This window comes from Delphinapterus leucas, chromosome 3, assembly GCF_059928025.1.
Source record: "Delphinapterus leucas isolate spDelLeu-1000000601 "Yukka" chromosome 3, BTC_Dleu_Yukka2, whole genome shotgun sequence".
In the NCBI taxonomy this organism is placed as follows: domain Eukaryota; kingdom Metazoa; phylum Chordata; class Mammalia; order Artiodactyla; family Monodontidae; genus Delphinapterus; species Delphinapterus leucas.
In genome coordinates, this window is record NC_143131.1 from 96,580,354 (window position 1) to 96,597,260 (window position 16,907).

General features: G+C 37.4%; 1 protein-coding gene across 1 annotated transcript in view; it reads left to right on the plus strand.

Moving 5' to 3' along the window:
- The window catches only part of LVRN (laeverin), a 95,158-nt gene that overhangs the window by 49,017 nt on the left and 29,234 nt on the right, over positions 1-16,907 (plus strand). Inside the window, exons 5-10 of the mRNA XM_089909189.1 lie at positions 1,126-1,294; positions 2,705-2,843; positions 14,292-14,435; positions 15,428-15,493; positions 15,588-15,653; positions 16,073-16,245. Coding sequence (XP_089765315.1) covers positions 1,126-1,294; positions 2,705-2,843; positions 14,292-14,435; positions 15,428-15,493; positions 15,588-15,653; positions 16,073-16,245 — 757 coding nt within the window. The remainder of the gene's footprint in view (positions 1-1,125; positions 1,295-2,704; positions 2,844-14,291; positions 14,436-15,427; positions 15,494-15,587; positions 15,654-16,072; positions 16,246-16,907) is intronic.

The following is a 16,907-nucleotide window of genomic DNA, read 5'->3' on the forward strand; positions in this document are numbered from 1 at the left end:
TCTTTTACTGTCTCTATAGTTTTGCCTTTTCCATACTGTTATATACTAACTGGAATCATACCATGTGTGGCTTTTTCAGACTGGCTCCTTTCACTTAGTGACATGCATTTAAGTTTTCTCCGTGTCCTTTCATAGCTTGATAGCTCATTTCTTTTTTTTTTTTTCTTTTTGCGGTACGCGGGCCTCTCACTGCTGTGGCTTCTCCCGTTGCGGAGCACAGGCTCCGGACACGCAGGCTCAGCGGCCATGGCTCACTGGCCCAGCCGCTCCGCGGCACGTGGGATCTTCCCGGACCGGGGCACAAACCCGTGTCCCCTGCATCGGCAGGCGGACTCTCAACCACTGCGCCACCAGGGAAGCCCAGCTCATTTCTTTTTATCACTAAATAGTATTCTGTTGTATGGCTGTACTACAGTTTCTTTATCCATTCACCTATTAAAAGACATCTTGATTGCTTCCAAGTTTTGGCAGTTATGAATAAGACTGCTATAAATATTCATGTGCATATTTCTGACATAAGTTTCTGACTCATTTGGGTAAATACCTAGGATCTCAGTTGCTAGACTGTATAGTCAGCCTATGTTTAGCTTTACAAGAAACTGCCAAATTGTCTTCTGAAGTGGCTGTACCATTTTGCATTCCCACCAGCAATGAATGAGAGTCTTTGTTGTTCCACATCTTCTCCAGCATTTGGTGTTTTGTTTTGAATTGGTGTGTCGTGGTATCTCATTGTCATTTTAATTTGAAAATTCCTAATGACATATGATGTTGAGCATGTTTTCATCTGTTTATTTGCCATTTGTATCTCTTTAGTGAAGTGTCTATTTAGATCTTTTGCTAATTTTGTAAAGTTATTTTCTTATTGTTGAGTTTCAAGGGTTCTTTGTATATTTTGAATATAGGTCCTTTATCAAAAGTATTTAATTTTCATATAGTCAAAACAGTTTATTTTCTGGCTCTGTCTTTGGTATGTCTTTAAAGCCTTCTTTCCCCTTAAATTATAAATATTTACTTGCATTTTTCTTTCAGTAATTTTATGATTTCATTTTGAGATGTTTGTATCTGGAAGTCTCAAATTTTGAGGAAGAGATGATTTCATTTTTCCCTCCATTTAAATCCACTTAGATATAATTGCTTTGCCTACTTTTGACAACCGTGCAATGGAGAACTGGGGACTGTTGATGTTTGATGAGTCATTATTGTTGCTGCAACCAAATGATAAACTAACAGAAAAAAAGACTGTGATCTCCTATATTGTCTCCCACGAGATTGGACATCAGGCATGTGGTAAAACGTTCTTTCTTATTTCACATGAAAATATTCTCCAGCTTCTGTACCAAAAGTAGCGACCCCCCCAAACCCTGCTGTACACCAAATTTTAAAAATTATTTGAAAAGTGGGTCGCTGAAAGAAAACCAGGAAGGATCTGTGTAATCAGATCCTGGGTGGATTTGAACTATTGGTGATAAATCACAGTGATGAGAACTTAAAGAACATTTGCAGGTCATATATTTATATCCAAAGAGTAACTGTGTTCCACAAAGTTCTCTTCAGGAAAAGTAAGCCAAGCAGAGCTATGATTATTTGCTTTCCATTCCATCTTAAAATAGAGATATTCAAAAAAGTCACTGGAAGATATCCACATTTCATTAGCAGATTATTACAAACTTTTTTTTTTGAGAGAAGTTACAAGTTAAAGGATTATAGTCAATATACTAGTGTCAGTGAGGTGAGCAGTAATTAATCCTTGAGCTGCATCCCCAAAGGTGATGTAAACAGGACTTATTTCATTAGATCTATATGCTTTTATGCTGTGATTTTTGAAGTTTAGTTATTTGATTTGATGGAGTTTCTCACATCTGCATTTTGACCTTTATAAATCGAGTTTGTCAAGAAATAAGTCATCTAAGCTATGATATTGTTATCTTTTTGTTATATGGACCCCTAAGCAGTTTTGGAGAAGAGTGATTTACAGGGATTGAATAACACCCTGTTACACAGTCAACACATGCTTTCACAAGTTTTGATCAGTCACCCAAAGTGTCATTTTTTATTATAGCCTAAATGACACATTGTTTTGGAATACAGGCTGCTGTTAGTACATCACAGTTGTTATATAAGAATTTGGTTAAATACCAGGACGTGGATTTGTTGGTTTTGGAAATTATTGTGTTTTTCTTTCCTGATTCTATTTATCATCTGTTTGACAGTTTCTTTCTGTTAAGCTCAAATAGAAAATAACTATAGCTGTACCACTTTGCAGAACATATGAATACTTGAGTGATTTTTACATGGTGCAGATCAAATCATGTCCTGAAAACACAATCATTGCTTACAGCAAGATCCTAATGTAGTCTGTTTAGAGGTATAAGATTCTGTAATTAGTAGGTGCTAAGTAAACTTTCAGGACTTCTGATTTAACTTAACTTTGGGGCAAAGTGGACAATTTAAGAACTGCTACTCTAGCTTACCTTATTTTTTAACATCACAATTTTAAAACAAAAATTGCTTTCAATCATTGGATGTGAAATGATTATTTTAGAAGAAATGCATGACTGACATCTCTTCATGTTAAAACAACAACGTCATTTTGGAGTCCTGTTTTCAAGTTTATCACTGATAGCAAAACGCATTTAATTTTGTCTTTGACCTTACATTTATTTCACATGCAATTACAATAAATATTTCTTAAATTGAATTTAAGAATTTTTTTTTCCCAACTCCAAAAGTGGTTTGGAAACTTGGTTACCATGAATTGGTGGAACAATATCTGGCTCAATGAAGGTTTTGCATCTTATTTTGAGTTTGGAGTAATTAACTACTTCAATCCTAAACTCCCAAGGGTAAGTAGTTTGTTAAGTTAATTATAATTTTTTCCCTTAATTATAAAAGTAATGCATGTTTATTGTGGAAAGTGTGTAAAATACAGAAAAATATAAGGAATATTAAATTATCTGTAATACCAGAGTTGATCAATTTTATCTTTTTGGTATGTTTTCTTTTTCCAGACTTTTATTATTATAAATATTCCTAAAAGAGAATTACACAGAAATGTGTAATACCCTTTCTACTTCATACTATATCAAGAGCATTTTCACAAATCATTAAATCATTTTTGAAAACAAGATTTTTAAGGGTTGCCTAATATTTTATCATATCACCTTACAAGGTGTATATATGTAATATTTCCCTACTATTAGATTTTAGGTTATTTTCATTTATTTCTACCTAGACTAAATTTTAAAGTACTTGTAATCAGTAGTCTATGGCTTTAATGATAAGAATATGCTATATTATATACTATAAATATTATATATTATGTTACATATAATATAGCTGATATTACATATAATACTAATAGCTGATATTGTATCTATTATAGCTGATATTCTTTTGCTGTTTTGAGTAAATAGTAATATGGAAAAATAAACTTATGGATGGGCAAATCTGATTATTTCAACTGTAAGTTATGGTTCTAATATTTTATTTAGAGTAATTAGGTAGTGCTTTCAGAATGGCATGATAAAGCCAAATTGATTTTATTTGATTTAGGTGTTTAAATGTTTAGATTTAATACCATATTTTGACACAGACCTCACTTTTTCACTCCAAGCCAGGGGTCCTTTCTCCCGCTCTGTTCCTGCCTCCTGCCATCCCTCTGATGCTCAGAGCTGCTGTTTCTGCTGCTCTTTGCTGGCCTCTCTCTCATCTCCCCTCCCAAGTGTTTCCAAGGCTCAAGTTTTGGCTTCCTTCCTCCCTTCCCTACACTCGCTCATTCAGAGTATATTGCCATTTGAAATGCTGATCTCCACTGGCCAGATCTTCTTTACAGGCTAAATTTATTCACTTTGATGGAGAGTCTAAGATTGTGTTCTTTCTATTATGTTGGTTGTAAATTTTCCCTCTTATGAAAGGAGGGAGATGGTAGGTAGATATTTGGTTTTTGTTGATTAAAAGGTTGGCAGAATAAAAAGTTGACAGACCTCTCTTGGTGCCACAGAAACTTAAAAAAAAAAAAATCCTTTTTTACCTGTTTGTGAAATTGTACTTTCTGGGAAGCACTGATGCAGCAGCCTCTTACTGCCCCAGTTCCATGCCACCCACTCTGCCCTTTGCAAACATCCTATAAAATGCCCACCATCACATAGTCCAGCCATTCTGCAGCACCTCTGCTCTTCCTCCCCTGGATTGGACATCATTATATAGATCAGCAGAATGAAGTATTGAAAAGTTAATTGACTCACCCAAGGTCATTTGCTTGATTGAGGCAGAACTGTGATTGCATTCCAGTTACCTGGGTCTAGTCTGAAGATGAGGATAATGAGGATAATAACAATAATACTGTATTTACCATTCACTGAGTACTTAGGATTTATCTGCCTGGTAGTGTAAGTTCTATACATATATCATCTTACTCAATCTTCAAAATAATCATATGAGTATAGTTGTTATTTTTTTCTATTTTCTATTGAGGAAACTGAGGCATAGAAGCATTAGGTAAGTTATTCAAGGTCTCACAGTTATTAAAGGTCAGAGATGAGAGTCAGTTCCAGGTTTCTCTAACCGCAAAGCCCATGCCTTTAACCTCTGTGCTCTGCAGAGAAAACACCTGGGAGTGTTCTCGTTCTCAAGGAGTTTATGGTGTGTGTGTATATGTTCATTATATGACTCTTTGCATATACATAAACTTTATACACATACAGTAAATTTCAGTTGTCTTCATAGTCCTTTCCGTATACTCTATACCTACAAAATTGTTTATATCTCTCTTTTATAAAGTAGCATCTACACATGGTTAGTGTCATCTATAACTGTTTTTGAAAGCATTTGGTTGTATTCCAAATTAACTCTGTGCTGAGAGTCAATATGGAAAGAAATTGCATTCCCATAAAACAATTAGATTCACCCTGTATGTCCTTAATTGAATAGACTATACTATCAATATCAATCATTTACCTCTTAATGCAACTAAAATGGCTAAGATTACCATATCTGGAAACAGTGATGAAAACATATTACTAATGTTTTTGAAGCTAAGATGGTAAGCTTATCCTCTCTTTTACCATTTAGTTATTTCTTTTTATCATTGATTCTATATTTTTTTGTTTTATTTGTTTTTATACAGCATATTCTTATTAGTTATCCATTTTATACATATTAGTGTATATATGTCAATCCCAATCTCCCAATTCATCACACCACCACCTCCACCCCTGCCGCTTTCCCCCCTGGGTGTCCATACATTTGTTCTCTGCATTTCTGTCTCAGTTTCTGCCCTGAAAACCAGTTCATCTGTACCATTTTTCTAGGTTCCACATATATACGTTAATATACGATATTTGTTTTTCTCTTTCTGACTTACTTCACTCTGTATGACAGTCTCTAGATTCATCCACGTCTCTACAAATGACCCAATTTCATTCCTTTTAATGGCTGAGTAATATTCCATTGCATATATGTACCACATCTTCTTTATCCATTCATCTGTCGATGGGCATTTAGGTTGCTTCCATGACCTGGCTATTGTAAATAGTGCTGCAATGAACATTAGGGTGCATGTGTCTTTTTCAATTGTGGTTTTCTCTGGGTATATGCCCAGTAGTGGGATTGCTGGGTCATATGGAAATTCTATTTTTAGTTTTTTAAGGAATGTCCATACTGTTCTCCATAGCGGCTGTATCAATTTACATTCCCACCAATAGTGCAAGAGGGTTCCCTTTTCTCTACACCCTCTCCATCATTTGTTGTTTGTAGATTTTCTGATTATGCCCATTCTAACTGGTGTGAGGTGATACCTCATTGTAGTTTTTTTTTTTGTTTGACGGTATGTGGGCCTCTCACTGTTGTGGCCTCTCCCGTTGCGGAGCACAGGCTCCGGACGCGCAGGCTCAGCGGCCATGGCTCATGGACCTAGCCACTCTGCGGCATGTGGGATCTTCCCGGACCAGGGCACGAACCCACGTCCCCTGCATCGGCAGGCAGACTCTCAACCACTGCGCCACCAGGGAAGCTCCTCATTGCAGTTCTGATTTGCATTTCTCTAATAATTAGTGATGTTGAGCAGCTTTTCATGTGCTTCTTGGCCATCTGCTATGTCTTCTTTGGAGAAATGTCTATTTAGGTCTTCTGCCTATTTTTGGATTGGGTTGTTTGTTTTTTTAATATTGAGCTGCATGAGCTGTTTATATATTTTAGAAATTGATCCTTTGTCCATTGATTCATTTGCAATATTTTCTCCCATTCTGAAAGCTGTCTTTTCATCTTGTTTGTAGTTTCCTTTGCTGTGCAAAAGCTTTTAAGTTTCAGTAGGTCCCATTTGTTTATTTTTGTTTTTATTTCCATTACTCTAGGAGGTGGATCAAAAAAGATCTTGCTGGAATTTATGTCAAAGAGTGTTATTCCTATGTTTTCCTCTAAGAGTTTTATAGTATCCAGTCTTACATTTAAGTCTCTAATCCATTTTAAGTTTATTTTTGTGTATGGTGTTAGGGAGTGTTCTAATTTCGTTCTTTTACATGTAGCTGTCCAGTTTTCCCAGCACAACTTATTGAAGAGACTGTCTTTTCTCCATTGTATATACTTGCCTCCTTTGTCACAGATTAGTTGACCATAGGTGCGTGGGTTTATCTCTGGTCTTTCTATCCTGTTCCATTGATCTATATCTCTGTTTTTGTGCCAGTACCATATTGTCTTGATGACTGTAGCTTTGTAGTATAGTCTGAAGTCAGGGAGCCTGATTCCTTCAGCTCCATTTTTCGTTCTCAAGATTGCTTTGGCTATTCAGGGCCTTTTGTGTTTCCATACAAATTGTGCAATTTTTTGTTCTAGTTCTGTAAAAAATGCCATTGGTAATTTGATAGGGATTGCATTGAATCTGTTGATTGCTTTGGGTAGTATAGTCATTTTCACAATATTGATTCTTCCAATCCAGGAACATGGTATATCTCTCCATCTGTTTGTATCATCATTGATTTCTTTCATCAGTGTCTTATAGTTTTCTGCATACAGGTTTTTCTCTCCCTAGGTAGGTTTATTCCTAGGTGTTTTATTCTTTTTGTTGCAATGGTAATGGGAGTGTTTCCTTAATTTCTCTTTCAGATTTTTCATCATTAGTGTATAGGAATGCAAGAGATTTCTGTGCATTAATTTTGTATCCTGCAACTTTACCAAATTCATTGATTAGCTCTAGTAGTTTTCTGGTGGCATCTTTGGGACTCTCTGTGTATAGTATAATGTCATCTGAAACAGTGACAGTTTTACATCTTCTTTTCCAGTTTGGATTCCTTTTATTTCTTTTTCTTCTCTGATTGCCGTGGCTAGGACTTCCAACATTATGTTGAATAATAGGGGTGAGAGTGGGCATCCTTGTCTTGTTCCTGATCTTAGAGGAAATACTGTCAGTTTTTCAACATTGGGAATGATGTTTGCTGTGGGCTTGTCATATATGGCCTTTATTATGTTGAGGTAGGTTCCCTCTATGCCCACTTTCTGAAGAGTTTTTACAATAAATGGGTGTTGAATTTTGTCAAAAGCTTTTTCTGCATCTATTGAGACGATCATATGGTTTTTATTCTTCAGTTTGTTAATATGGTGTATCACATTGATTGATGTGCGTATATTGAAGAATCCTTGCATCCCTAGGATAAACTGATCATGGTGTATGATCCTTTTAATGTGTTGTTGGATTCTGTTTGCTAGTATTTTGTTGAGGATTTTTGCATCTATATTCATCAGTGATATTGGTCTGGAATTTTCTTTTTTTGTAGTATCTTTGTCTGGTTTTGGTATCAGGGTGATGGTGACCTCATAGAATGAGTTTGGGAGTGTTCCTTCCTCTACAATTTTTTGGAAGGGTTTGAGAAGGATGGGTGTTAGCTCTTCTCTAAATGTTTCATAGAATTCACCTGTGAAGCCATCTGGTCCTGGACTTTTGTTTGTTGGAAGATTTTTAATCACAGTTTCAATTTCATTACTTGTGATTGGTCTGTTCATATTTTCTGTTTCTTCCTGGTTGAGTCTTGGAAGGTTATACCTTTCTAAGAATTTATTCCAGGTTGTCCATTTTATTGACATAGAGTTTCTTGTTGTAGTCTCTTTTGGTGCTTTGTATTTCTGAGGTGTCTGTTGTAACTTCTCCTTTTTCATTTCTAACTTTATTGATTTGAGTCCTCTCCCCCTTTTTCTTGATGAGTCTGGCTATGGCTTATCAATTTTGTTTATCTTCTCAAAGAACCAGCTTTTTAGTTTTATTGATCTTTGCTCTTTTTTCTATTTCATTTATTTCTGCTCTGATCTTTATGATTTCTTTCCTTCTACTAACTTTGGGTTTTGTTTGTTCTTCTTTCTCTAGTTCCTTTTAGATGTAAGTTTAGATTGTTTATTTGAGATTTTTCTTGTTAATTGAAGTAGGCTTGTATTGCTATAAACTTCCCTCTTAGAACTGCTTTTGCTGCACCCCATAGGTTTTGGGTCATCGTGTTTCCATTGTCATTTGTTTCTAGGTATTTTTTGATTTCCTCTTTGATTTCTTCAGTGATCTCTTGGTTATTAAGTAATGTATTTTTTAGCCTCCATGTGTTTTTATTTTTTACAAATTTTTTCCTGTAATTGATATCTAGTCTCATAGTATTGTGGTCAGAAAAGAAACTTGATATGATTTCAATTTCTTAAATTTACCAAGGCTTGATTTGTGACCCAAGATGTGATGTATCCTGTAGAATGTTCCATTAAAGTGTTATCTGCTCTTTTTGGATGGAATGTCCTATAAATATGAATTAAATCTACCTGGTCTATTGTCACTTAAAGCTTGTGTTTCCTTGGTAATTTTCTGTTTGGATGATCTGTCCATTGGTGTAAGTGAGGTGTTAAAGTCCCCCACTATTATTGTGTTACTGTCAATTTCCTCTTTTATAGCTGTTAGCAGTTGCCTTATGTATTTAGGTGCTCCTATTTTGGGAGCATATATATTTATAATTGTTACATCTTATTCTTGGATTGATCCCTTGATCATTACGTAGTGTCCTTCCTTGTCTCTTGTAACATTCTTTATTTTGAAGTCTATTTTATCTGATATGAATATTGCTACTCCAGCTTTCATTTGATTTCCATTTGCATGGAATATCTTTTTCCATCCCCTCACTTTCAGTCTGTATGTGTCCCTAGGTCTGAAGTGGGTCTCTGTAGACAGCATATATATGGGTCTTGTTTTTGTATCCATTCAGCGAGCCTGTGGCCTTTGGTTGGAGCATTTAATCCATTCATGTTTAAGGTAATTATTGATATGTATGTTCCTATTACCATTTTCTTAATTGTTTTGGGTTTGTTTTTCTAGGTCCTTTTCTTGTCTTGTGTTTCCCACTTAGAGAAGTTCCTTTAGCATTTGTTTTACAGCTGTTTTGGTGGTGCTTAATTCTCTTAGTTTTTGCTTTTCTGTAAAATTTTTGATTTCTCCATTGAATCTGAATGAGATCCTTGCTGGGTAGAGTAATTTTGGTTGTAGGTTCTTCCCTTTCATCACTTTAAATGTGTCATGCCACTCCCTTCTGGCTTGTAGAGTTTCTGCTGAGAAATCAGCTGTTCACCTTATGGGAGTTCCCTTGTATGTTATTTGTCATTTTTCCCTTGCTGCTTTCAATAGTTTTTCTTTGTCTTTAATTTTTGCCAATTTGATTACTATGTGTCTCGGTGTGTTTCTCCTTGGGTTTATCCTGTATGGGACTCTCTGCACTTCCTGGACTTGGGTGGCTATTTCCTTTCCCATGTTAGGGAAGTTTTCAACTATAATCTCTTCAAATATTTTCTTGGGTCCTTTCTGTCTCTCTTCTCCTTCTGGGACCCCTATAATGTGAATGTTGTTATGTGTAATGTTGTCCCAGAGGTCTGTTAGGCTGTCTTCATTTCTTTTCATTCTTTTTCCTTTATTCTGTTCTGCAGCAGTGAATTCCACCATTCTGTCTTCCAGGTCACTTATCCATTCTTCTGCCTCAGTTATTCTGTTGAATATTGATTCTTTCCAGTGTATTTTTCATTTCAGTTATTGTATTGTTCATCTCTGTTTGTTTGTTCTTTAATCCTTCTAGGTCTCCATTAAACATTTCTTGCATCTTCTTGATCCTTGCCTCCATTCTTTTTCTGAGGTCTTAGATCATCTTCACTCTCATTATTCTGAATTCTTTTTCTGGAAGGTTGCCTATCTCCACTTCATTTAGTTGTTTTTCTGGGGTTTTATCTTGTTCCTTCATCTGGTACATAGCTCTCTGCCTTTTCATCTTGTCTCTCTTTCTGTGAATGTGGTTTTCATTCCACATGCTGCAGGATTGTAGTTCTTCTTGCTTCTGCTGTCTGCCCTCTGGTGGATGAGGCTATCTAAGAGGCTTGAGCAAGTTTCCTGATGGGAGGGACTGGTGGTGGGTAGAGCTGGCTGTTGCTCTGGTGGGCAGGGCTCAGTAAAACTTTAATCAGCTTGTCTGCTGATGGGTCAGGCTGGGTTCTCTCCCTGTTCGTTGTTTGGCCTGAGGCAACCCAATACTGGAGCCTACCCAGCTTTTTGGTGGGGCTGATGGCGGACTCTGGGAGGGCTCGCACCAAGGAGTATTTCCCAGAATCTCTGTCACCAGTGTCCTTGGCCTCACGGTGAGACACAGCCACCCCCCGCCTCTGCAGGAGACCCTCCAACACTAGCAGGTAGGTCTGGTTCAGTCTCCTATGGGGTCACAGCTCCTTCCCCTGGGTCCCGGTGCACACACTACTTTGTGTGTGCCCTCCAAGAGTGGAGTCTCTGTTTCCCCCAGTCCTGTCGAAGTCCTGCAGTCAAATTCTGCTAGGCTTCAAAGTCTGATTCTCTAGGAATTCCTCCTCCCATTGCTGGACCCCCAGGTTGGGAAGCCTTACATGGGGCTCAGAACCTTCACTCCAGTGTGTGGACTTCTGTGGTATAAGTGTTCTCCAGTTTGTGAGTCACCCACCCAGTAGTTATGGGATTTGATTTTATTGTGATTGCGCCCCTCCTACCATCTCATTGTGGCTTCTCCTTTGCCTTTGGATGTGGGGTATCTTTTTTGGTGAGTTCCAGTGTCTTCCTGTCGATGACTATTCAGCAGTTAGTTGTGATTCTGGTACTCTTGCAAGAGGGAGTGAGAGCACATCCTTCTACTCTGCCATCTTGAACCAATGTGCCCTTATCATTGATTCTTAATCACTCTTTTCTGAGTGTACATTTCTCAATCCCATGTTGAGATGAGTGAAATATAACCCTTGCCAGAGGAGTATCAGATCCTGGAGCTTGAGAAAATTGCCATGAGCTTTGTTTTTTAAAAGCTTAAGGCCCTGTTTCAATGATTTTGAGAGATCAAATCTTTGGCTTCCTTTTAATCTAGTCATTAGATTGAAATTGAGTAAAGAGCATCACAGAACCCTATGCAGAAACAGATTTCCATTTTTTCTAGCTGGTCTAATTTCAGCTGAAAATTATTAAAGTACGAGATGAATGGGTCATGGTCAAGGATTCAGAACATTCCAATTGGTTTCTTGATCTCTGAAGCTCCAGCTCTGACATTGCTACTCACTGACGTTTTTCCGTCCTTCTTCTGCCTGGTCTAAGGAAGCAGCAGTCTCGGTGGAGGGAAAGGGCACATAAGGGCCTTGCAGCCTGTCAGATCTCGCTATGCTTTTATGATCACTGTAAGCTGAGGCAAGTAGCTGAACATTTCTGAGCTTTCATTCCTCATCTGTAAAATACGTTTTATACAGTCATTCAATAGATTATTGAGTATCTAACAGGCACTGTTGTGACAGCCACCATTTTACTAAGCACTCATTATGTGCTTATAGAGTATTGTGTACATTATCTGACTCAAGCCTCCAAACAACTCTGAAGAAATAATAATAATAATATAATCATAGTAGTGGTTAACCCTTATTGAGCATGCTCTACTTGCCAATCACAGTGCTAAAAATTTTATGTAAATTAATTTAGACCTGATAATAATCCAGTGAGGACAGTGTTGCTTCCTGCATTTTCAGAGGTGAAACTGAGTTTCAGAGTGATGAAGTTGGTTGCCTTTTATGAGTCACACAACTCCTAAGAGGCTGCGGTAGGATTCAAATCCAGGCAGCTCACTCCAAAGCCTGTGCTTTTAGCCCCATTGATATTCCATACAAATTTATTATCATAAATACTGTTATATTTCTTAAGATAATAGTAGATTTAATAGAAACAAGTTTTGTTCTCTGGGATCTCACAGCTTGCAGGAAGAAAGTAATGGTGAGTGTCTAGAATCGCTTTATCCAACCACTGTATGCAGTAGCTAGGTAATGTTTTTTAAAAAGCTGGTATCACTTTTTCTGTAGAGTTTCCCTTCAGGAGTGGAACAGGCTGGGATGAGCATCACCTTATGGGAGGCCCAGAGTAGAAGAACCTGAGGGATGTTGAGGAAGAGGTGTTCGTCTCATTAGTCACAGTTATCTTGTGTGATTCTGATGAAACCAAGAAGATCATGTAAAACCTTATACCAGGCTGGCAGAAGAGAGACAGACAATCCATTCTGAGAGAGAAAACCCCCACAAAATATGGAAATTGCTATATGTACAAAAATGTTCATTAATACATTTTTTATAACTGCAAACAAAACAAAACAAAACTTGAAGCAACTTAAATGCCTAACTAATAGGGAAATGGTTGTCAACTATGGTCCATCGACATTATGGGGTATTTTGCAGCTGTGTATTTATTTATTTTAATGTTTTGCTTTTGCAAAAGTTATATCTGCAGTACTTTGAAAAGAAGAAAATCATCTGTGATTTGACCACCCTGTGATAACCATGATTAAGGTTTGGTTTATTTCTTTCCAAGTTATGTTTATTTCACTTACAATGCAGTGGCCATTATTAGGAATAGTTACAAAGATAAGACAGCAAAATTTCTCAATGAATACTATAATAAGTAAATAAAAAAGATTGTTTTTACAAATATGAGAATAAATAAATAGATAGGAAAAAAGATTGGAAAGAGCTGGACTAACAACATTCTAATGGGAGTTATGTAGGGTGTGGGCTTATGGGTGTTTTTTATTTTTGCTATTTTCTTCATTGTGTTATGGGTCAACAGTGCACACTCTCAAGAGCTCTTGGGTGTTAAATTAGTAAAATCTATACTTAATGAATAAGGTCAGACTTAGGCAGATGTCTCCTCTAAATCCTTGCTTCTCAAAGTGTGATTCTCAAACTAGCAACATCAGCATCACCTGTTGGTTTATTAGAAATACAGTCCCCAGCCCAAACCAACTGTTAGAATATGAGTTTGACAAAATCCCCAGGGGATCCTTATTGACATTAAAGTTTCACATGCATTGCTCTAAATGACAGGCTTTCTCATTTGGGGAAGAGTGGAGTTTGATGATAGCTTAACCAAAGTATTAATAAATCTAAACATAATGTGCTAATAGGAGAGGGTTGATTGGAACATTGGCAAATGGAAGTGGGGCAGAGTTTGAAAATTTATCTGACACTGTTGAGGGGTTAGAGAGTCAACTTGGGGACCCCGGCAAGAGTCACTAGGGAGCTGAGACTTCATGGAGATCACCAAGTGCTCGCCCGGCTCTCCAGGGTATGAGTGAGCTGTCCCTGTAGCTTCTCCACTGCCCTTTCTTTGGCTCTGTCTTCCCAGGTACCTCTTGACTATTCTTTGGTTTTCCTTCAGAAAGAAATGGCCCTTGTCACGTGTCTAAGAGAGATCTAGTCTTTTGGAGAGTTCTGTACTTATTAAAATATAAATAATTGCCATCTCTTAATGCATGAGTATCCAGTCTGTGGATTTATTTCTAATAACTCATATTACATCAGCATCATTGTGAATTTGTAAATCTGGCATGCTTTTGGTTTATAAATGTCCCTGTAACAGAGACTGATAAATTTTAAGGGATTGCTAATAAAATTACCAATAAAATTCTAGAGGGTTGAAACCACCTAGAGATGCTGTTACCTGGAGGACCTGTCTGGGTGGCCAGGAACCTCCTTAGGGGAATGTAGATGTCTCTCTTGGAAACCACATTAACTTTTGTAATTGATTTTTTAAAATTGAAATAAAAATGGATACCAAATGGGAAGGAAAGTATCCTAGCGTTTTGTTATTCAAGGAATTCTAACTTATTTGGCCCATTGTAGCCCAAAGAGTACTTCTCAATTATTGATTTTTCCCTTCTTCAGTGTTAGTTTTTGAAAGTATTTTAGGAACATTGAACTTTGTGTTTCTGTGACACCTCAGAAGTTAACGTGGCTCAATGTTTTCCTTTTAGAATGAGATCTTTTTTTCTAACATTTTACATGGTGTCCTCAGAGAAGATCACGCCCTGGTATCTAGAGCCGTCTCCATGAAGGTGGAAAATTTCACAGAAACCAATGAAATAAACGAGCTCTTTGACCTATTTACTTACAACAAGGTAAAATCAGTTACACATTTACATTTGTTCTGCACTCTTGGAGAAAGCTACATAAAATGGATTCTAAGGGTCCTAGACTAATGTGCTAGTACACAACTTTGGTACAAAAACCTTAATATTATTCAATAGATGGATTTCAGAAAACGTGGTTAAATCAGTTCTTATCTAGTAAATATTAATCAACTACAATAGGTGCTCAGTATCATCTACCTTTATTAATATAGACTTAGCTTGCTACTTTTAAGGTGAACCCTTCTGCTTGGTAGAAATTTGTACTTGTATCGACTGAAAGAACACACAACATAAAAGTTGTGAGTTAAGTTTTATTCAGGAATCTTACTGAGGACTATAGCCCAGGAGACAGCCTCTCAGAGTGCTCCGAGAAACTACTCCGAAGTGGTAAGGGAGGAGCCAGGATATATCTGAACTTTTTTTGCTGGGAAAAACATGCAGTCAAGCATAAAAAGATTACTGCTAATCACAAGGAACAGACATCTCAAGTTAATAATTTTAGTGCTTTTCTGTATATGGAAAAATGTAAGAATCTGGGGTCATTGAAATTTTTCCTTACATATGCATCTTAACTATGTAGGGGCCAGGATATTCAAAGCACAGAATGCTCCCTGTTTTGCTTCATCCTGAATTCCCCCCAAGGTGCACTCTCAGTGGGCATCTGCAGTGGCTAATGGCTGATCCTTGTAGAACTGGAATGGCAGGCAACAATTTTTCTTTACACTTGCCGTATGAGTATCTCAGTTTAAAAACTTTACTGCGCCCTGAACTCTTTATATGTAGGACATTTTCTCATCTTTTACCTATTAATTAGTGACAGTCTCCTATTTTATTAGCACATTTGGGGATAACCCAGACATTCAACTAAAGTGCGCAGTGCAATCAGAAGCACAGCCCAGAATCGTGCTTATCAGAATGGAATGCGTCAATATTTAGATACCGAATTTTGTTTAAATAATGGACAGCTTCTTATGTCTTAGGGAGCGTCTCTGGCCCGGATGCTTTCTAGTTTCTTGAATGAGAAAATATTTATCAGCGCACTTAAGGTGAGTTTACAAAATTGTTGTTACCTGGAAAACAGTAAACATAAATTGCTTTGGCATGTTATTTATCTTAACCTTAACTTTTCTATCTTGACAGTCATATTTGGAGACATTTTCTTACTCAAATGCTGAGCAAGATGATCTATGGAGGCATTTTCAAATGGTAATTCTCTCACTTCCTGCCATGTTTTTGCTGAGTTGTTTTGTAAGATTGGGAGGCCATGTGTGTATGGTGATGACACAGGAAAACCATCTTTCCTTGTTTGTGACACTCCTTTAAGTCAGGGGTTGCTTCTTTAGTCTTCACCACTATATTCCCAATGCCCAGAAGACAGCCTGCATATGTTAGATCCATAAAAAATGTGGTTAGTAAATGAATGAATGAATGAGTGAATGTACTAAGGAACCATTCATATATAGAGAGTTGAACAGCATTACATTTGGTCCAGAATATCACCCACTGGGAATTACTGTACTGTATGAATGAGGAAGAGAATAGCTATGTAGTTTCTTTTAGGAGATTGCTACCTCAAAAGATTTTGATGATAAGTATCTGCTTTTATGATGATTTTTTTAAAACAGGCCATAGATGACCAGAGTAAAATTCTTTTGCCAGCAACAGTAAAAAGCATCATGGACAGTTGGACACACCAGAGTGGTTTTCCAGTTATCACCTTAAATGTATCTACTGGTGTCATGAAACAGGAGCCATTCTATCTTGGAAAAGTTAAAAATCAGACCCTTCTAACCCACAAGTAGGTAGATTTACTCCTCTGTCTTCACCTTGCTTGGGATTGAGCTGTGATCAAATGGAAACCAGCCTGTGGGTGAGGAAGCATAACCCCTACTGGATACACACCCTTCCATGGGGTGATTCTGGGATGGTGACTGAGTGTTCCATGCAGGATGTCGCTGGTGTGCTAGGATGGGGCAGAGCCCCTCATGTGCTGAGCAAGGCCAGAGACCTGCATTTAGGGATTCAAGCAGTGCCCCTCCCCTGGGGTATAGGGCCACACCCATGACCAAAGCTTTGGGTGTTATGCATTCTCTTCTGTCCTTTAGACAGAGGTCATGAATTAGTCGGAATTCTGTGTGAAAGGCAGTAAAATAGAGCCTGAAATGCCTCCTGTTAGTTAAGAAGAAAGGGGATCCTGTTGCAATGTTGTCTTCCCTTCCCTAGAAACGGAACTGAATGGTGACTGTATCCTTGAGGAATAATTCTGTGCATGTCTGCCCATGCACTTATCTGTGCTTTTGTAGCCATACCTAAAATGTTAGAATTATAGATCCCAAATCCAAACCTTAGGTAAGTCTTATTCAAAATCTCTGAGTTTCAGTTGCCTTATCTATAAAGTAAATGTAATAACATATATCCCAGGGGATTGTTGTAGAAGTGAAATGGAATAATAAGTATAAA